Consider the following 25,911-nt stretch of genomic DNA (forward strand, 5'->3'; position numbering starts at 1 on the left):
TCGGTCTCGCCCTACCATCTGTTCTGCTGACCGTCGTGGTAAGATCAGTTTTGTAGACCGACTGCTTCGGAAAAGCGATGGGGCCGGGTTCGATCTTTGGACCAGGATGAATTTTCCTGTAACTATGAAACCGCTTAGAAAGCTCTATAGCTTTCCTTTGTAGTCGTATAACTGCACTTGGGCGGATGCCAATGAGTAATTACTCCCTTATTATTTCGGTTGTAATTTGATGGCACATGGTTACAATATATATATATATATATATATATATATATATATATATATATATATATAACAATGGATCTAGAAATGACCTCTGTTGCATACGACACCCTATTAGAAGGAGCGAAACTGATAGCTTTTGAAAAAAAAACAAAAACAAATTTTGAACCGTTGGTTAAGAGGGATTATATCCACACAGTTGCATAAAGGGTGATGTTCGTTTGCTGAATGCATCAATATGAGGAGCACTTCGCCAGATTCTTTAAACAAACCTTATACGCAAAATTTGGTTTTGGCGAACAAACTCGACAGCCACGTTTGGTATACATATGTATGAAACATCAGTTCGAGTCGAGAAGCCTGCCTGGCGGAAATATATTACACGATTAGTGCTTTTGTAGCAAACGCTTTTTCATTCGTGCCAAAACCATGTTATTTAACGCCGTCCGTTAAATATGCGTCCTTCTTGTTTTATTGAATTATTATATTTGCATGGGAGTGAAAGACCATTACAACTTTCGATTAGGGGCCAAAAAAGATGTTGAGGCGCGCAAAAACTAGGCCCTTACCTGTAAATATGACCAGGATTAGAAGAAGGTAGCGAGACATGTCTCTACTATGGTGAGATATCTCCGGTATGTAGTCGACTCGGTGGAGCGAAGGATTCGCTGCCAGTATCGCACACTGCCCCTATTTATGCTCAGCCTACATCCCGATCACACTCACCTTGTGACACGCCCTTTAAGGAGTAGGTTTCGCCCCGCCATGGAAACCGCATGTCCGCCGCACGCGCCGTTCACAAGCACTGGGAACCACAGGGAAGTCGGAAGCCGGCACGCGTTGCTTTGCAATCTGCCCTCGTGCAGGAGTTTCCTCAGCCCGAATACCTTGTGACGGATGCTCGGTTGCCGCCACTGCGATCGGCAAACACGTCCGGCTGGACGGGTTGGCTGACACGTGTGCGATGCGTGCCGTTGATCAACGAGGAAGTGACGTCGCACAGCACAGAAACTGAAGCTTAGAGGGAGACGGGTATAATGACTGCAGATATGACGTTCTACAGGCTTTAAAAATTATCTTTGCTCTATCGGCTACAGTTGGAAGGGCATTTTCTGAGGAAGGGTCTTAATACTGGGTACCGTCATTTAGTAGATGTCATTATATACATATTGTAAACCTTTTCATTTTTTTATTATCCATAAATATTTGAACAGTGAAAAACGAAATCACTTTTCACAAGTTTGTCTTCACATGAACAAAAATGGCTGAATATGTGTGTTTCCTTAAAAAGCTGAAAACAATTATCACCTTTCTTGTAATGAAGCTGCTCAGCATGTTCGTGTTGGAAACTTTATCGTGATAACATTGTCTGTTTAAATATGTGACTCAATTTGAGTATGGAATTTAAAAATGTTTTTCTTTGCATTTGTGTAGATATCATTATACAAACTGTATAGAAAAAATTTCCAAGCACTTTGGACCGCCGACGTTTATGAAGCCGAAGGCTTGGTCTCCAACGACGCCCGATTCGAAAACACCGCCAGGCTAGGTCACGTGTTATAGTGACGTAATTAGAGCATACATTCGCAGACACAACAAGTCGTTTCGAATCCCTATTCCTGATTAAGCTGGCAGATACATGCCAATTAGGCAGCGAAATAGTGTTACACCACTCGAAACGTAGCACGAAGAACAGCGGAGTCACAATTTTCTTGAAATGTGGCGCCACGTGGAGGTCAATTAGTGAAGCCTTAAAAGAAATTGCCCAACTAAGGCGATATGGAGGAAGAGCTTTTGTTCAGAAGTACCTTCTGTTTCCAGCCGTTCATCCATTTGGCGCTTCTGTCGCTCCATAAAGTTGTAGAAGTAGTTGCTGAAGGGCTCTTTGGTTCATACTAACCAATGAAACGGCGCAGGGAGACGAAACAGGAAAATGATGAAAGGTGCTCTTTCTATTCCACTCATTTTCTTGTGTTCGTCTCCTTGCGCCGTTTTATTGGTTGACCTCACCGTTGCTAAGGCGTGGACACTTTTGGTCCATGACCCCTTTCCCAAGCATTTCATTCAAGAAGCGCCAAGCACCAGGCCTGGGGAATTCTTGTACCCATTGAAAAACCGGTGGGTACACGGAGGAACCAATGATCGAATCTGGTAGGTATCTAGGCAGACGAGCCTATGCCCTCCTCTGAGAAGGCAGCAAGTGAATGGGATGAATAAATAAAAGGGCAGGAGGCATTGTTAAGGGTTAATGGCAACATGGCTATGAGTCATTGTGATGCAGTCACATTACACACTCATACATTGTTATTATTGGAAGTGCTTTCTTGGTTTCTCCTTTGTCGGGGTTCAAGGCCGAGTGTGGAGCTTCAGCACCAAAGACATTTCCCCTCGTAATCATTATCATACTGCCAGACAAAGAGCTTGCGGCTGTGAGAAGCTGCATGCACTCTATTGGTCTTCACTCGGTCATGACTGGGGATTGTTCCCGTTGAATAAATCAGTTTTTAGCATCAATGCTTGGGGTAACTGCTCTGCTAAGTGCTCTCCTTTTGGCAACTGCTTTCTTTAGTTGTATAGTACTGTGCCCGAATTTTCATTATTGTCCTCGAGCGTGGTTCTGTTTAGGCTTTGCGTTCCATACCAATGCGTGACGCATGCTAGGAAAAAATTCTGAGCGTATAAATGGTGCCTCAGCTGGGTCAATAACCTGAAAATTTTTATGGCTGCGCTGGCGATATCCCGCTTTGTAAGAAATCCTGATAAAGTAAAATTCTGCTTTAAACTTAACTTAGAATTAGGATTTCTTTAATATATCTGTGCCAATGACGATTGCCATCTTTCATGAGTACAATCGCATGAAAGATGCGCTTTGTCCGCCTCATATTTTCTTTCCTCACAATAATCATCCTAATTATCAGGTATATTACGCCCACCCTAGAGACTTTGTCTAACATCCGTCCAGTTAGCCGGGTCCAGTGGTAACCAAATTCCGGCAAGCTTCTTAACCTCATCCACTACCTGAAATTTCTGCTACTACCTGGCACGCCTGACTTCATCAGATTAATTCCTATAACGAAAATCGGACTACTCTCTTTTGTCTTACACATGCTTCTCATGCCTATGGCTTCTTGCTTTAGATCTCATTAAGCCGCGTTTGTTGCCTGACCCACGGTGCTGCATCTTCTCTCCTAATGTTATGTGTATCATTTTCATTTACATAAATAATATGAAGCGTTGTCTCAGAATATTTCCCGTTAATTATGCTGATGAACATATTGTGCACTTACACTTTTTCTTCTTGTTGATGCCGCACAAAAATAATTTAAAACGCAGTTGTTAAACTCGCGTTGAGATCTGCGGTAGGCTTCGCCAGCTAGTACAATAGAGACTTTCTTTGCCCATTACTCTGAATGAAATACCCACCGAGTATGGTAAATTTGAAAAGACATAAGTTACTACTTTTGTAATAATCTGAAATGATAAAAGGTGATAAAGATAGTGGGAATTAAAGAGAAAATATTTTTTAACGCAGCTAGGGCGCGGTTCTATCTTTTATGACAGCTTGTCGTCGATAACTGCGTTCTATCGCGGATGGGAGGCTAAATTTGTACGTTAAAATTAACTTCCTGCAAGCGCTTCATGTATACGAGATAAACGTACTTTGCTGCAGAAGAAATTTGGCAATCACAAGGTCTGTCTTGCCTGGTACATAGTGCAAACAACTTGCATGATTGTGGATGGAGATTATCCGGAGAAAGACTGGCAAAAGGAAGGACACTCAACAAGAATTTGCCACATATGATTTATTGGCAGAAAACATCTGGGTGTAATGTACCTCAATCGGCCTCCATCCGAAACCAAGTAATTTGTATTTCTTCGCTAGACTTTGACAGCAATAAACATTTTACACTTGTGCGAAGATTGCCTCTGAAAATAAGATATTTTTCGCGCATCCCTTAGTATAATGGTTTTTGCATTTTGCGCATTCCGCGCCATGAATACTCAACGCGATTAACGCACTTCTTCATCTTCAAAAACAAAGGCCGGCTTCTCATAAATTTGGCAGCCATGTGAGTCTAGGCGTTATCTAGAAGGGCATCAGGTTCTCTCATGTGCTAGCTCTTAGCGTGAATTTCTCGAGTCTTAAACGTAACGGGTGCTTTTCTGTGACCGCAGTATGGTCAGAATCCGTGATTGCATCATTGACGTCGTCAAATTTGCCGCTTTTCACCATCGATCTCCGCAGATTGAAATCCAGAGCACAGCGGTGAGCCATTCAGCCGATGAGCCGGAAATGGCCGTCATAGGATCCAGAGCTGTCGCGGAAGAAACCTGAGCAGTGCAAGAAAACAAATTGAAAGTCTTCTGGGAGCAACTCGGCAATCTCCGCCACTGCTGAAGATCGTATTTCCCCCCTTCAATGTCTCCCTATGCGCGAGACGTGCCGAAATACGGAAAACAGCAAACGCTCTCTGCCAGTCGCTATCTCATGTGACGGAATGAGGTGTACATGTAAATGTAAAGGCAGAAATTCTTCAGCAACGAATTTCGGTAGTAAAATAATACCTGTACCGAAAACACGGAATGTGTCTGCGAAAAAATCACGAAAAGAACATTTTTTTTCTGACCATCACTCCAATAACGGACATGTGCAATATTCCAATTTAGTGATGCCCTTCACGGTTTCAGGTGAGATCAATATGCATATCTAATAGAGCAAAGTTTTGTGTAAGAGGTATTTTGCTCAAAAGTTTGTCTTACGCTTTCGCAGTGCTCTTCTTCGTACTATGTCGACTAAGCTCACTTTTAAAGGGGAAATTGCGCGCTGTAATCTGACCGGCATACGCCCGGTTGTAGGGGTGAACCATTTAGGTAAATTATCTCAAGGGTTTTATATTTCGAGTAGTGCATACAAAAAATATTGTGCTTCTGGCTTTCCCTACCCACGCGCAGGTAAATGCATTGTGAAAGGGTAGCCTACTATTCTAGTCCTCCCTGAATGCCTATATAATTTGTGTGTTCACAGGGTGTAGCAACCGTATCTATGAGTGTTTTGTATCAAATACGTATCCTATTCAATTGAGATGCACCAGGGCAAATAGAAGTCAATATCAGCATGAAACGTGTGTGTGTGTCTGTTTTCTATGAGAACTTTCTGACGATAATGAATTTTCCTGGTGGAAATGATTGTTTATTGTTGCTCGGTTGGTTGCGACTCACATTTTCTAAAACGGAGCAAAATTCTTGTCCAGTAAACTGAGCACCAAATTTCGGATGCGTTACTCCGAGCGAATGTTTTTTTGATAGCCTATAGTAGTATTACAGTTGTGGTCTATTTTGATATGCTTTACACATGGAATCCTACCAGAGAGATCAAATAATTTTATAGAAGTTGTTATTAGTCTTTCTTTCCTGGAGAACGGTGGACGCGAAAGCACTGTTGCGAGTCAAGATAAACAAGTGAAGACGAGGCGAAATGTGTGTCGAGAGTTTAAGCCAACACAGTGCGCGGCAGAGGAGCCAGTAGCTTTTATCCTTGATCGCATTGTGTAGCCATCCAAGGAGGCAGCTAGCTCTCAGCGTGTGAATATGTGAAAGCGCAGAATAAAGTTCCTCAATAATTACCCGACCGAGTGACTTCGACATGGGGATACCGTGCTAAGCAGTGTCCACATTCCTTCCCGCCCCAAGCATTGGGTCTGTAACAGCCCAAGCTGTCATGAAGGGAGTAACCTGGCATCAAGATGTGTCGACGTAGACTCAATGATCCAAAGAAAGATACACTTTTTTTTTTACCGTCATGGCCAACACATTTCACTCACTCGATTTGTGGATGCAGATCGTAACTGCTGCTAAAAGATATTTAAAACGGGAATAAATTAGTGAGATTAAAAAGCATGCTAGCTTCAACATGTCTGAGAAATTCGATTATAGAACCATATAATTCAATGCCGTAGACATAATATAGAGGTCCCTGTAGATAAAAGCAGAAAGAGAACAAAGTTGTTTGTGAAGAAGGCGTTGCGCTAATGCTACACCACTTCTACACAATACACAATAATACACAATATGCCCTTTTGTTTCTGCATGAGACGGCAGCTGTTGTACAATTTTAGTTTACCCTTCATGAAGAATACCGCACTGGCTCCGCATGGCCTTCTGTCGACCCTTGATATCTATCACAATCAAACGCCCGATTATGTATTTGTCTAAGGGCCCCTGTACATGCATGGAGGGTGCCATTACTTTCCATTTGTCAGAAATTTAATGCACGATCCACATCATTCCTGTATTTCAACTGCCTGCTATTTCAACTGTTCAGCATTGAAGCAAGTTCCAAAGAACTGCATTAGCAAATTAATCCAAGCAGGAAACCATGCCAAATACTGCTTTCGTTTCATCTTCAACAACTGTTCGCTAACTACATATAGCCAAATGTTGTACAGCATAGATAAGAGGTTACAAAATCTAAAAAACAACACACCTTACTTGTGGCATATATGGTTTCACATTCTAAAGGGACATATGTAGAATACTGTAGTGAAGAGCTCCAGATTAAGTTGACTGCCTGGCTTTGTACTTTGCGTTGACATCTCGCAGGAAACAGATGCGTTTGCACTTTTCCTGCAACAAAGTGCGGCTGCCATCACCAGGATTAAATATCACGACCTTCAGGCAAGCAGCCGAACGCACCGCTGAGATGTCGCAGCGTGTACGTACCTCCTAAACACGTCAAACTTTCCAGCATTACAGCTGTCACATGCATGGCAGATATTCATGTTACGCTTTAGACTGAAAAGTTTAAAAGTGGGCCATATGTGTTTGTCTACCATGAAAAAGAAAAATAAACTAAGGGAAAACAAAAAGATGAACACAATACATTTAAAAAGCACTAGTTATCAACACAAAGCATATTCGTTCCTTTATTAATGATAAAGTGGCCTTCAACAATAGTACAATTAGCCTGAACATTTAGGAAGATGCTGTACCAGGCAGAACATATTTTACAGAAGCCTGAACCATTTCACCTGTAGTAATGAGCATCTCGGGGTGTGGGTTGGGCACTTAATTTTCTGTCGACTCCAACATGCGACAACTGTATCATGTGCATTCCTAACAACTTTGTACAAGGCCAGGTTAGAGTTTTGCCTTTTAAATTTTTTTTCGAAGCTTCAAAACGCACAAATGTAAACAATAGGTGTGTACTTTGTAGAAATATCATTTTCCGAGTTTCCAGCTCTGTAGTGCAATCTGATAACAAATTGTCGATGACTTATTACCGTCTGACTATTGCACAGCACATTTAAATAAATTTCCACGACGCTCTCTTTACGCGACGTTTTTGACATACCACTGCACCTAATAAACACTGACATGCACGTAGAACATCGGTGGTCATAAATGGACACGCTGATGTCCGTCCCGACATCGGCGCACTCATCGCAGCACTCTCGTAGTCTCACAAAGCAGTCTTGTAGAATGAAGTCTAGACATCACAGCATCTCGCGGAAAGAATCAACCGGAGCCTACACCTCCAGTCGTACATTAAACAAAAATGACTTGATGCTTATGATAGATATACTTCTGCAATACCAAGCTTTTATAGCGCTGCTTGTATAAATGTAGAATTTGCAGCAGCGCAAAGCACATTTAAACCTCAATACGAGCAGAAAGCGACGCGTTACGTGATGCATCTCCTCACAGATGATAGTGAGAAAACTCTGAAGAATCAAAACAACAGAACTACGAGGATCAAATGAGCGGGCGTGCGGGCCGTGGGCTGGCTGTCAATTACATGCGCTTGGGCTCTGGTCGTGCTTGCCATCCTGCCGCGGTCCAACTCACGTGAACCTATTATCATGCCATAACGTAGTCTATCCCCTATTCTAGGCACTATTATTTCCACTGTACTATTCTTCGTAATTTCACATTTCACGTAAGCAGTACTATACGTCTTGCACCTGGCACACCTCGTATCAAATACTATTTGGCTACATTTGGCTATCGCTACCAAGCTGTTGCTACAACCACACAATCGGGGATCTTGGATCCGCCCGGCTTTTCCGATGTATCCCGAGGCCAATTCTACCATGCATATCTCGGAGAAAAAAGCATCTGGTGCGTGCGACGTAAACCGCCCACAGAGCGGGTCCGTCCGCCATACCCCTAAAACTATTTCCCGAATCTGTACGGCTTTCTCGACGCACCCCGGAGAAAAACGTATCGGGTCCACGTCCGCCGTACCTCTGAAAACTCTTTCCGGGATCCCTCCAACGTATCCACGAGAAAAACGCACCGGGCACATGAAACGTTCCTTTAAAGGCTGGTTCACATGCAAACGATTGAGCGAACTTAGCGGCAGCGACAAGAGCGGACAATTTCCAACGAGTTGGAACTACGTCGCTCTCGCCGCTCGAGCCGCCGCGACAGCTCAGAGCAGGTTTTTGCGTCGCCGCGGCAGAAATCGCTGGCGTTTTCGCATGCATGTGAACCAGGCTTAAGACTATTTATCAGGTCCGTCCGACGTACCTTTAGCCCCAGCCCTTTTTATAAGCTTAGTACGCGCTGCAAGTACTGCACTGTTCGCATAAAAACGTGCAGAAGCTCCATCGCGTTTTTGCAGTCTATTTGGACCTTCATTTGGGAGCGGCCCAGTAGGACGAATTTGTTCAGGAACGTCAAGGTGGTGGGACTGGAGCTTACGCACTGGTTTGTGCGGCAGATGATAGAAAGGTTCGTGTTTCTCCGCAACGTTAAAATACTTTCTTGCGTACCGTGTGCCAACTCAGGCTTGGGCGTGCCTTACCCGATTTTGGTGTCGGAATGGTGTATATGACAGGAGCTATTTACATTTGGTCATTGTTTCCAGTGTCAGATTTCTGACTTCCAGGTTTTCAGTGGATTAACTAAGCAATATTAAGCGACACGATTTGCACAGTATTTGACACTTTTTTTCCGGAGCCCATGGGCAGGCCTTATACTCTGGAGGCCCAGACAGATATATTTGGAAGAGGGAGTAAGAAGGTGAAGGTCCTACCGGGAATACAAAATTTAGTTTTAAAATTGCACGCTGGAAAATTGTCTGTAAAGTGTTTTAAAGAAAATGTGGCTTTTCCTACAGTGGGGATCCTCATCTGTACAAAACCCGATACAATAGAACAGGTATTCTTACACCCTTTGGAAAGGGTTTATCTAGGGGACGTGTTACAAAAGAATAATAAAAGAGTTACCGCTCTCCTCTGATTTAGTTATGCTTGTGGGCCTCCATTATATATGAAGCCCGCGAATGGGTGGCTATTAATGTGAGATTGGCGCTTGGCCGGCACGCATGTACTTTTGTGAAAGTATTCACAGGCTTAAGAGGTTGTGAAATCTCAAAAATATGCCCCAGACAGGTACCAAGGTTGTATCCCATGCTTGAGCTAACAGAATTAGAATTTTAGTCCGTCGAAGGCATACTTGTAGAAGTTGGGGGGTTATTTTGTTTTCTGCGTTGTTTTATTTTCTGCGATGTGAATGTACTTTAAAGTCTGTTACAAATGCCAATGAATACATAAAAAAAGCGGGTTTCTTGCACTGCGATATAGTGCTCTCATGTCTGGGCCAGAGAGTATTCCCTGTTCCTTCTGGCGCTGGTTCGACACCCAGTGGCGGCAGGTGTTTCAGTTTTGACAGCTTATTTACTCATTTGTTCGAAATATTTACAGCGCCTTTCGCTCATTAGTGTACGGGGGGGGGGGGGGGGGTTGCAATGAAACACTGCGATTGAACAGATGGCAATAGTAAGTCACATTGCGAAACAAAGTCAAGAAAAATTGAAGAGTGTTTAGTAGGATGAATGTATCTACCACTCACACTATCATATTGCCACTACGCATGCTACGAAACAAACAAAATTAATGAATGAGAGTAAAAAGAGACTATAACAGAACACACTGAATGACACAAAGAAAAATAAAAACAAGGTTCACTAACAGAAACCTGAAAATTTTAAAATCTAGTCTTTATTGGTGAAGTTCTGGAGGCAAATCCTGTCTGGTAAGCCACTTAAATCATGTATTGTCTTTGGAAAGAGGTTATGCGGAAAATAAAATGTTTCTTTAAATGAAGCGTACACTTCTCTCTCTCTCTATCTCCCTCTCTCTCTCTCTCTCTCTCTCTCTATATATATATATATATATATATATATATATATATATATATATATATATATATATATATATATATATATGTGTGAAGGAAAGAAGCCAACAGTCGGCGAGGCTAAGGAAAGCGTTGGGGATGGTACTTTATATCTTTTTTCTTCTTTAATGTTTGCTTAGCTAATCACAGAAAGTAGTAATGTAATCTGTTTAGGGGAAAGATAATTAAACACGAAGTAGAAGAAAAAACAACGTGCCGATGATGGGAGCCGAACCTACGACCTCCGAATATCGCTTCCGGTGCTCTTCCAACTGAGCTACATCGGCCGCTGTCCCCCCTGCAACTTTCTTGGGTATTGCTGTTGTCTGTATACGAACCTTGAGAGTGTTCACCAGCGCCACCCTCAACCATAGCGGCGGACGTGGAACGTCCTGTGTTACCGCCAGCGTCACGTAGAACGTGATCAAGAGCCGGCGCGAAAGCTGAGCTAGAACCCTCTTACGCTACCTATGGTTTCAGGAGTTTCTCCTAAACAGATTACATTACTAATATATGTGATTACTGAAGCAAAAAAAAAAGACAAAAGTACAATCCGCAATGCTTTCCTTGGCCTCGCTGACTGTTGGCTTCTTTCCTTCATCACCATATATATATATATATATATATATATATATATATATATATATATATATATATATATATATATATATATATATATATAGAGAGAGAGAGAGAGAGAGAGAGAGAAAGAGAAGTGTACGCTTCATTTAAAGAAACATTTCATTTTACTCGACGTTTCGACCAACAGCTCCTGATGAAGGCCAGCTTCTGGTCAAAACGTCAAGTAAAATAAAATTTTTCTTTAAATGAAGCGTACACTTCGCTATGATTTTTAAGCGGCCAAGTACGTTAAGCGTTCTCGCATCCTATATATGTAGCGTAAGAGGGTTCTAGCACAGCTTTCGCCCTCGCTCTTGATCACGTTCTACGTGACGCTGGCGGTAACGAAGGACGTCCCACGTCCGCCGCTATGGCTGAGGGCGGCGCTGGTGAACACTCTCAAGGTTCGTATACAGACAACATAAATACCCAAGAAAGTAGCAGGGGGGACAGCGGCCGATGTAGCTCAGTTGGTAGAGCACCGGACGCGTTATTCGGAGGTCGTGGGTTCGGATCCCACCATCGGCACGTTGTTTTTTCTTCTACTTTGTGTCTAATTATCTTTCCCCTAAACAGATTACATTACTAATTTCTCTGGTTATCGAAGTAAACATTAAAAAAAAAATGACATAAACATACCATCCCCAACGCTTTCCTTGGCCTCGCCGACTGTTGGCTTCTTTCCTTCATGTATTATAACGAGCACCCTCATTTCCCCTTGATTGATCTGCTTGTAGCTTACGGGGGTCTCGGTTCTGGCAGTCTTGAGGCCATAGGTAGCGTAAGAGGGTTCTAGCACAGCTTTCGCCCTCGCTCTTGATCACGTTCTACGTGACGCTGGCGGTAACAAATGACGTCCCACGTCCGCCGCTATGGCTGAGGGCGGCGCTGGTGAACACTCTCAAGGTTCGTATACAGACAACATAAATACCCAAGAAAGTAGCAGGGGGGACAGCGGCCGATGTAGCTCAGTTGGTAGAGCACCGGACGCGTTATTAGGAGGTCGTGGGTTCGGATCCCACCATCGGCACGTTGTTTTTTCTTCTACTTTGTGTCTAATTATCTTTCCCCTAAACAGATTACATTACTAATTTCTGTGGTTATCGAAGTAAACATTAAAAAAAAAATGACATAAGCATACCATCCCCAACGCTTTCCTTGGCCTCGCCGACTGTTGGCTTCTTTCCTTCATATATATATATATATATATATACCCAAAAGTTACGCTTCCCCGTGTGTCCTAAAATTCCGTTCTATAGTTTCCCGACTCTACTTAAAACTGGCTGAGAAAACCAAATAGAGTGCGACATTAAAAAAAAAAAATCATCAGCAAATGTTGATTATTTTATCACTTTTGAACATATTGCTATAAAAGACAATATAAATAAAAGCTTGAAATGCCTAGCAAAATTTTTCTCCCGATGTCGGTCCTGCTCGAACAAATAAGACAAACTGGCATTATAAAATTAACATGACACTGTTTTGAAAATTAAAAGCAAATAATAGAAGCGTGGCGACGGAAGATATACGGAAATATTAAAAGTCATCGTATGTAAATATGTAAAAATTAGCGTTCCAGAACTATTACCAGAAAATGTGGGAACATTCTAGGTAAGATTCTGTCAAGCCTCATGAACGCACGGTGGCCAGATGTGAAACATTTACTTTGTTATTTAAGCGCATTGTCAAAGTGGAGAAATAGGTATACTAGCCGGAACGGCCGATTTTAGTCTAATGTTTAAAGAATGAGTCGGTTTCAAAACTTCAGGCTAAAACAAGAACATTGATGTTGCTACATCACAAATACGTTACCTTTAACCAGAACTTCCGTCGAAGTTCTCTTTTTAAACGGTTCGCTGCTGAAATCGTCGAGTTATGATAACCCTTGGTTAAAAGACTTTGCGGTCTTAAACTCTCCATATTCTTAAAGAGATGGCCAGATAGTGTGCTAAGAAACGGAAAGACTGGGAACAATATTGTAAGCTAAGTCAGTGTGCTAATATGATGCGTTTTAGCGTGATTGGTAATGTGATTTCATTAAAGGAACAAATACTAGTTAACGACCCCGCAGTCACAGCCGCAAGACTACGAAATACATTTGTAACCGTAAATTCGAGGTTTGTCACAGCGAGAAAGATATAACAGTTATCACATCACAAGAGCATTATAGCTTGTTAAACTGAATTCCTCACGAGAAACTGAGTTTTCGGAATATTAGGAAAAAATAAAAGAAAAAATGAGTGACAGGATTTCAGAGCTGTAATGCCACTTCTGTGGCCATGCTGCTGTAAAGTCTGAGAGCTGTCTTGGTTACCCTGAATGTTCTTGTAGAGCTTTTTTGCAGTAATACTTTGTTCTACGGTGTCAGTGGTGCATGGGACGTCAGTGAGTGAGCCAAAGGAAAGTGTATACCGAACATGCGAATTAAAATCTTTCTGCGCTACAACCCTGCTGATGAAGGGCTATCTTTTAAAAGTGCACAATATGAAGTGGCGTGGAGTAGTCTCTCTGTGCCATGTTCTGTTAGAGGTGGCAGATTTAAGGTTTCATAATACTATTTTTGATAAAAATGGCAATGTAATAGCTCCGCACACCCACAGTATGACATCCGGAAGCAAGTATAGCGAAAAAGTTTTGGTAGTCTGCTGAAGTAGTGATCGAAGCTTGCATTCATCTATTGAATGCTCAATCAAAAAACCAGGTAACGTATGCGCACAAACAAATTAATTCTGACGTATTGGAATTTGTTTATTAGCCGGGCAAAGTTATGTGGTTATATGTTGCACTGAATCTTGGACAAAGCAGTGAAATAACGGTGGTTCGTGTGCTTTTTGTAGAGCGAGCATTTGTAAGTAGAAGGATCGCTACACATTTCACTCTCGGATGGGAATCTCGGCTCCGATGCCCACGTTGGCCTCCCGCTTGCCCCGAAACGTCCGCCCTACTGACGCAGCATGTCCTGGGAATGACTGCGGTCCAGGATCACATTCGCTTCGTTCATGCCCCGGTAGACGTCGGTCTTGCCGGTCACTTCGTCGTCGCGTTCGTAGTTTTCGAGTTCCTTCCTTGCTCGTGTCAGTAGGTCATAGACGACCTGCAACAGTAACAACATTAATAGGCTGCAACAACATTAGCAGGCTAAGAACCCTTAGACATCATTTTTTGTGATATGGAGGCGAGAGGCTCAGCGAATTGTCATGGCCCCACTAAGACCTACTCTTCTGAGAGGACAATGCGTTTAGTTCCCAAGAGTAGCGTAAACACGCGACCAACGGCCGTAACCGTGATATCTCTCGACGGTGACCGATGCGCATATATCCGATTAGCCTGCAAGAGCACAGACTGCCACTGCGCAAGCGTGTGTAGATCAGTGAAGTAGATCACACATCACGCTATGCTATATAACCGTACTGTTGAAACTTGTGGTTTACCGGCTGCTTATCGTTAAACGTACTGAGAAAAGCTTTTGCGAGCAGGATAGGCTATCAACTGCAACAACAAAATAAATGCATCGTTTATTTCTGAACTAATTTGCTTAAAATGCCTGGTAAAAACGCCAGCTTTCACACAAAAAAAAAGGTAGCAAAGAAGCAGTTTATCGTTAAAATATGCACTTTATGATGAGCATTTAAGATACATTTCGTCGAAGTATTGTTTTACTTGTCAATTCCTTCAATCCCTAGACCAAGGCACGGAATTAAAGGAAAAGTGTTTGACAAGCAGCTTCTTGAATTCTCTTCTTTCAGTGAACATTACCTGATTGGACCTCTCGTATTAAAAAATAGTTTCTCATTGTTGGCAGTGATTGTTTCTTGCCGTGATTAAAAATATTTGAATATAAAGTTACTTTTTAAAGTGAATCTATCTTGTGTTTTGTCGATATTATCCTTTTTTGCTCTTAGTGCTTTTGTGTAGCTCCCCGTTCAAGCATTGAAATTGCGCGACAGATGACGCTACCTTTTTAGTAGCGAGAGATGTTAGTTTCATGGTCTCCCACCTTGTATCGTTGGCGTTGTCATTGCAAGAAAGCATAAGAATAGTCGAAAAATTTTCTTGCGGTTTTAGAAGGGGAAGATAGGGGGCGAAGAAAGGAGTTTCGGCAGCTTGGCACAATATAACAACACAGAAGGCGTACATTGACTTTATGAAAACGATAAATTGATAAGCGTCGTGTAGATCATCCAACGTCCTCTATCATTGTGAAATGCCATGATTGACTCCTATGTTACACCTGTAAAATACTGGCGGGAGTAGGAGTTCGTGATTTTCAGCGCTTCCTGTGAGTTCCGTCTTCAAGCTATAAAGGCCCACCAAGGGCGTTCGCTTACGCGCAAACGTGAATACAGGTCCTGTGGTCAATAAGTAGGTTAATATATTGAGAATACACTCTTGATGCTGGTTAATGTTTTTTTTTTGTGCGATCGCAATCTATACCTACGTGTCTTCTATAGCTACTGTAATAACACCCACTTAAGTTGCGTCTTCTTTTTATCCTTTTTTTACAACATTTCATGGATTTCGCGAGTGCCTTCTCCCTCCGTGCAATATATATGCCATTCAGTGTTTCAAGGATTTAAAAATGAATAACGGTTAGACGATTTGGATTAGACGAGAAATACCTTTGAAAATATAGCTAATTATATATCGGAATATCGATTTAATTAAAACTACAGAGCACTGCAAAATCTGCATTGGAGTAATGCGAGAGCACGGATGCTGCTGTTGGTTGCTTCTGGTTGCTCCTAGTTGCTTAATTCGCTTCTTGTTTACAAATTTTAGTATTTTGTACTTTCAAATTGCACGACAATTCTTCCTATGTCCTTTTTAGGCTCTAGGAGGTGATGGCTCTACTTCCGGGCGCGTGACTTTCCATATTTAACGTCAGATTTAATTCCCTTCTTGTTTACCCATTTTAGTATTTGGTGCTTTCAAATTGCGCGCCAATCTCTTCCTATGCAATTTTCCTGTTCAATTTCTGGTTTCAGGACACCACATTCTTGACGTCACCCTTATTGACTGCCTTAGATAACTTCTTAAGTCTTTAGTACTTTCAAGCAGCGCGCCAGTCTCTTCATATGCCCTTTTTTGGCTATACTTCAGGTTGCGGTACATCAGATCCTTGAATTCACCTTAACTTTCTGATTTAATTAACTATTTTAGTATTTGATACATACAAATGTGGCGACAAGCCAATGGCTCATGAGACCATGTTTGCCTCTACTTTTACATTTTTGCCTAATTATTAGCTATTTACTTTTCTGGACACAACATTACGTCGCCCTTTATCGATTACCACCACTGGCGCTCATTATCATCTACCTCTTCTCAATTACTCAAAACTGCTGCTGACATACTTTTGCGGTTTTTTTTGCCTATAATTAGTTCCCAATTTACCTTTTTGGCCTAATTATTTTTGGGTGCAACTATACATCATCCTCTATACAATGACACCACTCATTAACGTCTATCGCTTGTGAATTACAAATGCTGCGGACACGATTTTGCGGACACGTTCTGCGGTCAGAAATTTGTGAACATAGCGAAGTAAAGTTTTCGCTTTAATAAATGCCGGTGTTTTGAAGTGCATGGAAAAACTAGCTGGTTAGTAACAAGGCGTTAAACTCAATGTTAAAAATTTACTGCGAAGAGAAACCAGTTGCATGATCCTAGGTTGCTATTGCTCCATAAGCAGCGCAGTTGTATGCCTTGAGTTACAGCATCGCGAGCTTTCACACCACTGAAAAATAGGAATAAGGGGGTCTTCGTAGCCTCCCAGTTAGGACTTGATTGTTTTCCCCCTAAGACGGTTAGTCTGTTATGTGTATAAATTATATGGTAGATAGTGCTACCCATCGGGCTCTCTTCTGAGGCCTCCCATTAAAACTACCATCACCCTTGCGCAACTGAGCTTATGCAGGATAAGGCGCTGCAAAGTTGTGTGATAGCAATTTAATGATGATAGCAATTCCTTTTTCAAACAGAATTTCGATACCATCGTTTGCGCGCTATAGTTCCTAATAAGTAATTCTTGACGGTGGCAGGATTGTGGATATTCATTTGAAGTGACTTTTCACCGGACATGGTTGCTACATTAAATGATAAAAATTTATCACCAGTTCTTAATAAAATAAATAACTCTTGCTTAATAAACAGAACCGTAAAGTCAAACACTTATTTAATAACGCGTCGAAAGAACAAGCTCCAAAACGATGTATTTTACAGGGAATGCTTCTTGCCCCTAAAGTGGCCTGACCTTATCATCAGTCTGCTCTGTTTAGTCTTGTCCCTAGAGGCATCCGTTTCGCACTACTGTTTTGATTAAGGAATTATTAAATAAATGCAAATTTTAAACAATTTTCAATGTTGAAAGGAATCAATGGATGAATGAATGATTTAGTGAGCAAGTGAGAGTGAAGTTCAACCACCAGCGCAGATTACATTTCGTGGTGGTTCATCAATGATGGGCTCAAGCATACGCAGTATGAAGTCTGAAGACTAGGCTTGTTTTGAGGAAGAGACAGAGCTGAATGAAACACATTGCGCATTGAGAAGTTGGAATAGCTTTTAACTGTCAAGGGCGTTAAGCGCAGCCGGAACCTGTGGGTATTTCGGATGAAATGATCGGCGGCGCTACAAGGACACTAACATGAAAGGGACATCACAGTGTTTGTGTCCCTGCTGCGGCGTCGTTCATTTTATTATGCACCAACTCGCCTCTCAGGCCGTTATTCTGTGGGAATTGGCACTTATTATTTGTAAATAAAATTTGACCTACCAAATTAATCTGTCGGCATTTGTTTCCAAAAGTATGCTGTTGCTAGTGTTTAGTGCTCGCAAGCTAGTTTGTTGCGGCCAGAGCAACAACAGCGACAGCGGTGCTCACGGACGAAAAGATGCTGCTGCGTTCCGCGAAGAAAGCAACAGATCGTAGCTAATGAACTAATTTTGGCATTTCTCGTCAAGTAGATAGCACAAAGAGGTCTGTATTTTCTGTTGCGATGTCTAATTATCTAAATTGGTGAACCCAGGTCGCAAAAGATGGACAAAAAAACTTACGCGGAATATATTTCGCCTTGATGTAGGCCTCGGTCCTCGGCGCTGAAAAGCGAATAGAAAGCGAAAATTACCAGAAAGGGCAAGTTGGATTGAGGTTACGAAACATCACCTGTACAAAATTATACCGATGGGAGTGTTTCGAGGACGAAGTATAGAAAACACACAGATTCACACGATGAGTATCGCAAGGTTAGACCGGTAAAAACAACTTTGAGAACATGCTACTTCATTTTGCACGCGTGCCTAAAGGCTGTTGTTGCCTAATGTGTCAACCTTTGTGCGAGTTGCTATGCTACCTTGGATGCAGAAAACATACCTCTTGTCAAGAGCTGCGAAATAAAATAAGGAGGAAAGATAATTGTTCCGTCAACGCGACCATCATCAGTGGCACAATATGGGAAGAGTTGAGAGGAACGTGTACGCGAGATAAAAAGGAAACGATTACATTCCTCTCAAAGAACACTGGGCGCTTAGATGCCTTTAACACTACTGCTTTTTCTTAATAAAAAATATGAATGAATTTTCGAAGGAAGACGAAAACGTAATTTGAATCCATAAGCTGCTGCCTGTGAGGAAGCATCAGATCAATAGTGTTTACCCTAGATTCGAGAACAAGCGTCTTTTACTAATCTTCTACGATAAAGTTTTGACTGCGGTGACGCACAAGATGTTGAAATTCGGAATGACCCATAGCGCCATCTTTCTATAGCAGCGATAGGAAAATTGTACAGCTAATTGTTATAGCTCAGGCGAAAACTGAACACCTTAGCGTGTGCTGATTACTATGTAGGGAACCCGTTTGTAGGATGATACTGACGAGTGATTTCCTGTCGCTTCTGGACCCGTTTATCCTACCCAATCGCATCTCATCATCTCTTTCGCCGACGCACTAATGTCGCAAAGCCAGGTCCGCTGAAACCCTCCCATGCCCTTCGCTCTTGTGACATCTATTTCATCGGCATTCCCACATTCCCCCTTTATTGTTACTACACGCGTGTCGCTACTTGATGAAGAGGTAAAGAACTCACATTGCGACCAACTGGTCTGATTTCGATTTCCAGTTGCCAATATTTACCATTTCATTGCTGCGCGAATAATTGAATTTAATAGAATTAGGTCACAATGCACCTCTAACAAGTGCTAAGAAGGTTATGTCCGTTCATACCGCTCCCGACTATAGTAATAATCGTCACATCGATGCCTGGCCTTAAGATGGCTGTACGGGTTAGCCTAACGCCTTAAATTTCGACGTCATATATTGACTTCTAAGTACATCTAAGGGAAGTAAAGTTTCAAAATCGCTCTTTATCTCTGTTGGATGCACATGTGCGCAACCTTCATTTCAATACTAGCCAATACAGTTAGCGTTTACTGTATTCCCGGTCAAAATACAAGGCCCTGGTCTATTCGTTTCTTGCGTGAAAACGATGCCTCTCTAGTGTAAATATGGAAGAAATGTCAAAATCACAAGCGGAAATTAAACGGAAGCACCACAATCCGTCGCAGCAGAGATTTAATATGCAGAGAAAGCGCTCACCTTGGCGCTGACATGAACAGCAACTGCAGGGGTAAAGAAAACGAGGATATTATGAACATAATATGCAATGCAAATACGTGAGGAAATTAGAACTGCGGCTGGAGCCGCTATATAAGTTTGGCGTAATGCCGTGGCAGCAAACGTCGCTCTCGATTAGAAGTATTCTCCAGGAAATTGTTTTCATTTTAGGCATCTTATGCTTTTGATCTCATAACTTAGATCTTTAAAGTAGCTGGAAAGTAACTTCACCTAACCACATGCAGCGCTTCTAGCAATTGCAACAGTCGTCACGCACCCCAGAATGCTCGGTGGCATTCGAGAGATATCTGCATACAACGTCACGTTTACCACATCTAGAATATTTTGAAGCAAAAACATTTGCCATTCTGTCATTGACTTGTCTATGAAAAATGATCATGGGCCGCATATACGAGAAAACAAGGGTTGGAAACTGGAGCCAAATATTTGCGGTAAGTGGTTTACACCAATAGGGGTGGTCAGTTATGCCCATAAATAGCACAAGCGTCTGTGTGCAATAGATGGGCAAAATTTGTACAGTCATAACTAACATCCTACGTTAGTTAGACGTGTTTCAGTAAGCACGCATGATTCAGTTTCTACACGACTGTGGTATTTTAACTCAAAAACAAATAGAGTAAAAAAAGGTGCAACATCCTTTGAGCGCGAAAATATCGAGCCACTGCTTTGGAGCAAATGCGCGCGCTATGAAATAATCGGCCTCGCGCATAATTCATTTCGTTTCGGATATAAATCTCGTCCGTTTCGGGGGATTCTGTGCGCCCTCAGGGAATTTTGTGCCATCAGTTAGAATTTATCTAAGGCCATTCCGCACACTAACACGAATATTATATTGGAAGTTAAAAATAAGTTTAAGTTAGCTGTCAATGTTGTGAAAACGGAGTGAAGCCGAGCAGTTTGTTACATAAAGTCACGTTTTTTGAGCGTTAGCTATTCTTTTCTCATGATAAAGCTCGGGGCGCTGTGGTTAGGAACATCCCACTTTGAATATTCTCGGTTTGCAGCAAACATCGTTACCTTCATTAAGTTCCAGCTACAACACAATTTAATGCCGTTCAGCATAATCTTCATGAACTTTCACCTGCGACGCTCTTTCATTGAACCTAGGGAAATACGCCATGCACGCCGTCATCTGGAAGAGTGCGGCCACATTCCTGTGCGTGTTGTCGAACTACTTCACCAGGTGGCGTGGCGAAAAGAGGCTATGTGGCGTAGAGGAACACGCTCTAGCTAAAGACATAGACCGCACCTATGCCACACAGGCTGCCGAGACCATCGACCAAAGAAAAGCTGGACCAGCCCTTTGTCAAGAAGCTCACGAAGCGGAAAGTTGAGCCAAAATCGAAGTGGCTGCAGTGGCTGCGGGTGCAGTTGATGGATTACTCCCGTGAAACATGGTTCAAGGGTAGCTTAACCTCTACAATTTTAATTAAGAAACGTTTCACATCTATTGTGGTGTCCTTCAAGCAGACCTCATAAATATATACTCAGGCTATATTTGTGGATATCTATGGATGTGTCAAGGTGTTTTGATCCAGAACCCTTTGACATTAAACGCGAGAACTGTTTAGCGCTTGGAAGCAATCACTAAAACATATATTTACCCATTTACCCTTATCAATGAAACCATCTAAGTGACGTTAATTACTAGTCACTGTTAAAGGCAATGATTCGCTTTTTGTCGTCGATAAGAAAATGGTCGTGACAACTTCGATTGCATGCGATCCGCAATTTGCAACCCGCCAAGAACTCAGAGAGCAAATTGCACCATGTCACGCCTGCTCACAAGCTAATTTACTCAAATGTAAGCTATCATCAAACATTTTAACGAAGAGAAACCTCTTTAGGAGTATTGAGAATGCTTTATATATTTCATAAGAAAAAATGTAAATATATCAGGAAATACTAATTCCAAAATTTGACGCCTAATCCTTAGGGGAAGCCCTAACCAATTGCATGGAATAAAAAAATGCGTTCAGTTTTATATTTATTTCATATTTTTGTTTACATAATGGACTACTATTTAGTGCCTGGCATCTATAATTTACCTACGAATGTTTAGTCGATTTCGATAAAATCGATGCTGGGGTAGCAATTAAAATTGGAATCAAAGTTATTGTTTTTATATGTACGAATTTCAGCCGATTTCAATAAAATATGGGGAAAGAACGGACAACCCTGGAGCTTCAAATGTTTCCAGCAATAAAGAAGAAGGTCTGGATAATACTGAAAAAAATGTTTCAATGGCGACAAACTATTGAGTCTTGCTGGCATGTAGGGCTGATTTTGGCAATTTTGAGAATAGGCGCTCAGTCTTACATTTATTTTTATATTTTATACAGTATAATGAAACACTTTTTTACTACCTAATATTTCTGAAGTAATGAGGATCCATAAAAGAATTTTAATAAAAATCAAAGTTGCCTCGTTTCTGTTATTTCAAAATTTCAGGGCGATTTTGATATCTTGGGGAGAACACACCTTGCAATCTATAGCTCCAAAGTTATTGTAAAATTAGCGGCGCGACCCGCATAATAAAGAGCTAATGGTGTATATGCATATATATAGATAAACGTAAAGGAAATGGCACATGGTAGAAAAACAGTAAACTTTAATCCGATGTGTAGGCCGGACCCCGGATGAAACGTCGGATTAAACTTTATTGTTTTTCTACCGGCAGAGGTATGAAACGTTTTGCGTTGATTTCTATTAGGATGCTTGTATATTGGAAGCAGACGACAGCTAGGGGCTTACTCTGTTTTCCAGACATGTCCATGCCTGCACCCTGTTTCTCTGCGCAAATTTAGAACATTTTTCAGAGAGAAAGAGCGGTCAGAAAGTAATTATATCAAACAAGGCCGCCTAGCTCTAATGGCATTCAGGGGCAGAGGACAGCTTGACGAAAATAAATGCGATGTAAAGACAGTATTATATCGCTTAAAATATAAATAATTTTGCACTGAAAGAGTTGGGACTTTATGCAAAGCCCTCCCAGCCTTCGTTACACCGGAATGTATGACAGAAGCCAGTTCTGACTTTTAATATTCTTGTGGAGCCAGATAATCTTAATCTTTTATAAACAGACTATTAAAAGCAGTATTCAGAGAGAATCTATTTTAAATCCTGCTCGTCGGATGTTGCTCATCCACACTGCAATAAATTTCGGCATGAATATTCGCATGCAGCTTCAGAGGCATGCTTGCTGAAGTTATGGTCACGAGGCGCATTAGACCGCCAATTTTTGCTTGCAAATATCAGTAAGAAAAAGAGGAATAAATGCAACAACGTAAGTTTCAGTATTTTCTACCTTGACGCATATGGCACGGCGATGTACTTGGTTATTCACAGACGAACGCACACGTACAGGTGCAATGTATGAAATTGCTTTCACAAAGTTCTCTTCATTCATCACTATCTCACAAGCATAATCCCTTTATAATTAGTGACACGGGCAGAGTCATATTAATTATATTGCATTTGGGCAGCTTCACCCTAGTATATGCCTCATACGCGTGATGTCACTTGAGTCATTAGTTTAAAATTCATCTTGGTGGGAGGAAACTAAAAATAACAACATATGATGTTGCACCTTCATCGCCTTGAATTTACGTCATCCTTTTTTTCGGCAGTAGAGAAGAAACTAAGCGCTCAAAGTTCAGCTCCTCGGCGAATAAGTGTGTGGGGGTAATCGCTAACACATTTTACCGCACCTTCCAACGTTAGGCACGATCAGCAATCTATAGCCGTATTTAAATTATGATAGGCAAGATCAATTTCGGGCGGCCACCAAATAAAACCGCATGCCTCTGTGTCACTAAATACATATGACAGAATTACCTTCTGGGTGCTTGCTGCATTATGAGCTTGCCAATCGTCCCTTTTTGTTCACCTGCCTATCTATAAACAAGCAAAGCTACTTATACTAAGTACATCGCATCTACGCTTCTGCATTATCGCTTTAAACTTTAACTTTATTATTTTGGTACTCCCTCCAAAGATCAAGCCGGCATTATAACGCCTTATGCTTTGACACGCTATCCACCCAACCAACTATTTTATTATTTTCTCTAGTTAATCCTTCTCTACCGTATAAAAATAAAGTATTTGCATGCAGAGAATATACACAAACTTTAAGACCCCTGCGTGGCAATGTTCTCATTCAACACTTGAATTATATCCCACCTCAAAGCTGAATGGAATAACATGTCACCAAAAATTGCTTTCAACTGTGGCCTGCAGATATACACTTGTCTCGTCTCATCATCATCATCATCATCAGCCTGATTATACCCACTGCAAGGCGAAGGCCTCTCCCATATTTCTCCACTTAACCCGGTTCTGTGCTAGCTGCATCCACTTTGCCCCTGCGAACTTCTTAATCTTATCCGCCCACCTAACTTTCTGCCGCCCCCTGCTACGCTTTCCTTCCCTTGGAATCCTGTTTTTACCATCAGCGACCATCGGTTATCCTCTCTTCGCACTACATGTCCTGCCCTTGTCCATTTTGTCTTCCTAATTTCCACTAGAATGTCGGTAACTTGAGTTATTTCTCTGACCCACTCTGTACGCTTTCTCTCTCTTAATGTTACCCCTACCATTTTTCGTTCCATAGCCCTCTGGGTTGTCCTCTACTTAAGTAGAACTCTTTCGGTTAGCCTCCACATCTTGGTTGTCTCGTCTACATCATTTTAAATAGAGTTTGCCTATATCGGCCATTTATAGGTGACTGAAATGATGGACCACTTAAAGCGGTGCACATTGATGTGGTAGTGAAATTCAGCGGAATTTCGAATGCAATTTGATAAGCAGACTATTGCTGTATGAAAAAAGGCAATGGAGCTAGAATGCACCTCAATAGCACACGACATCCCATAAGAATGACCAAACGCAGACAGCTATTGAGAAAATGAAGTTGTGAACCGTTTGTTAACAAGGAATCTGTCCACCCAGCTGCATTAAGGTCAATATTTCATTGTCCCAGCACTAAATGTGATGTGCCCTTTACCAGGTGCTTTACACAAGCTTAATGTGCGACATCGATTTCGATGAACAAACTTGAAAGCCACGTTTGGTATATATATAAAACGTCAGTTCGAGTCGACAAGCCTGCCTCGCGTGAACATATGAAACGGTTCGCACTTTTGCAGCAAAGATTTTCATTCGTTCTAAGACGATAATATTTAAGGCTGTCCGTTAAATATGGATCCGCGTTTTTTATTACTCTTGTTTTCATGTAGGTTACAGACCATTGTAAGCTTCGAATACAGAACATAAAAATTTGTTTTAGTTTAGCTCTGGTTAACCCTAGTTGAATTGCGAAAGCAACGGCGGAAGCTTCTTTTGCCTGCTACATAAGAATGCATTAGAACGAGAATGCAAACGGTTCTGGTAGGCTGATTCTGATATCATCCTCCTATCTGAAAGGAATGACACGAGTTGGCAGCTCTTGCCCGTGACATAGGGGTAACGTGAATTCAAACGTCATGAGGGACAACGGACACTGACACCTACACGGACACGGAAGCGGGACACAGCGACGACCGGTCATATCTGGCGTAGCACTGCTTTCGCAATAAAAGAAACAGTTGAGAAGTGCGAATAATAGGCGCTTACCTGTAAAGATGACCAGGAGTACTAGAAAATAGCGAGACATGTCCCTAGTATGGTGAGAAACCTCCGGGATGTAGTCGACTCAGTAGAGCGAAGGATTTGCGGCCAGTATCAGAAACTGCCCCTATTTATGCTCAGCCTACATCCCTAGCACGCATACCCTGCGACAGGCCCTTCCGGCCGCGGCCCTTCCGTGGCCGGTTTCACGCCGCCATGGAAACCGCGTATCCGCCGCGCGAACCGTTCACAAGGACTGGAATCCATTGGGAAGTCGGAAGCCACTTGTTGCAGTGATTTGCACAGCCCGAACAATTTGTGGCGGATGCCCGATTGCCGCCGCTGCGATCGGGGAACAGGTCCCGCTTGCCGTTGATCAAAGAGGAACCGACGTCGCACAGGATAGAAGCTCCGGCTTAGAAGGAGACGGGTAGTGGCCTTAGATATGACGTTTTCCAGGCTTCTGGCATTGCCTTTTTTCTATCTGCTTAAGCCGATAGGGAATTTTTTTAGGCAAGGTTAAAGCACTGCGTAGCCTAATTCTGTAGATGCTATTACACGCATGTTGTTAGCATTTGTATTGTTTTACATTTAAAATATTCCAACAGTGGTAACGAAATCGCTCGTCCCATGCTTGTCCTTACACG

General features: G+C 42.0%; 1 protein-coding gene across 3 annotated transcripts in view; it reads right to left on the bottom strand.

Moving 5' to 3' along the window:
• Nucleotides 1-25,348, bottom strand: part of LOC146195989 (uncharacterized) — a 42,696-nt gene extending 17,348 nt beyond the window's left edge. The window contains exon 1 of one of the 3 annotated variants that reach the window (XM_084597991.1): nt 25,271-25,348. In XM_084597991.1, the coding sequence (XP_084454117.1) occupies nt 25,271-25,310 (40 nt within the window). In that variant the 5' untranslated portion in view covers nt 25,311-25,348. The other 2 variants (XM_084597989.1, XM_084597990.1) reach the window with 2 other exon arrangements.
• Between the last annotated feature and the right edge of the window lie 563 nt (nt 25,349-25,911).

Source organism: Amblyomma maculatum, chromosome 3, assembly GCF_055883805.1.
Source record: "Amblyomma maculatum isolate TAMU_Amacu chromosome 3, ASM5588380v1, whole genome shotgun sequence".
Taxonomy (NCBI): domain Eukaryota; kingdom Metazoa; phylum Arthropoda; class Arachnida; order Ixodida; family Ixodidae; genus Amblyomma; species Amblyomma maculatum.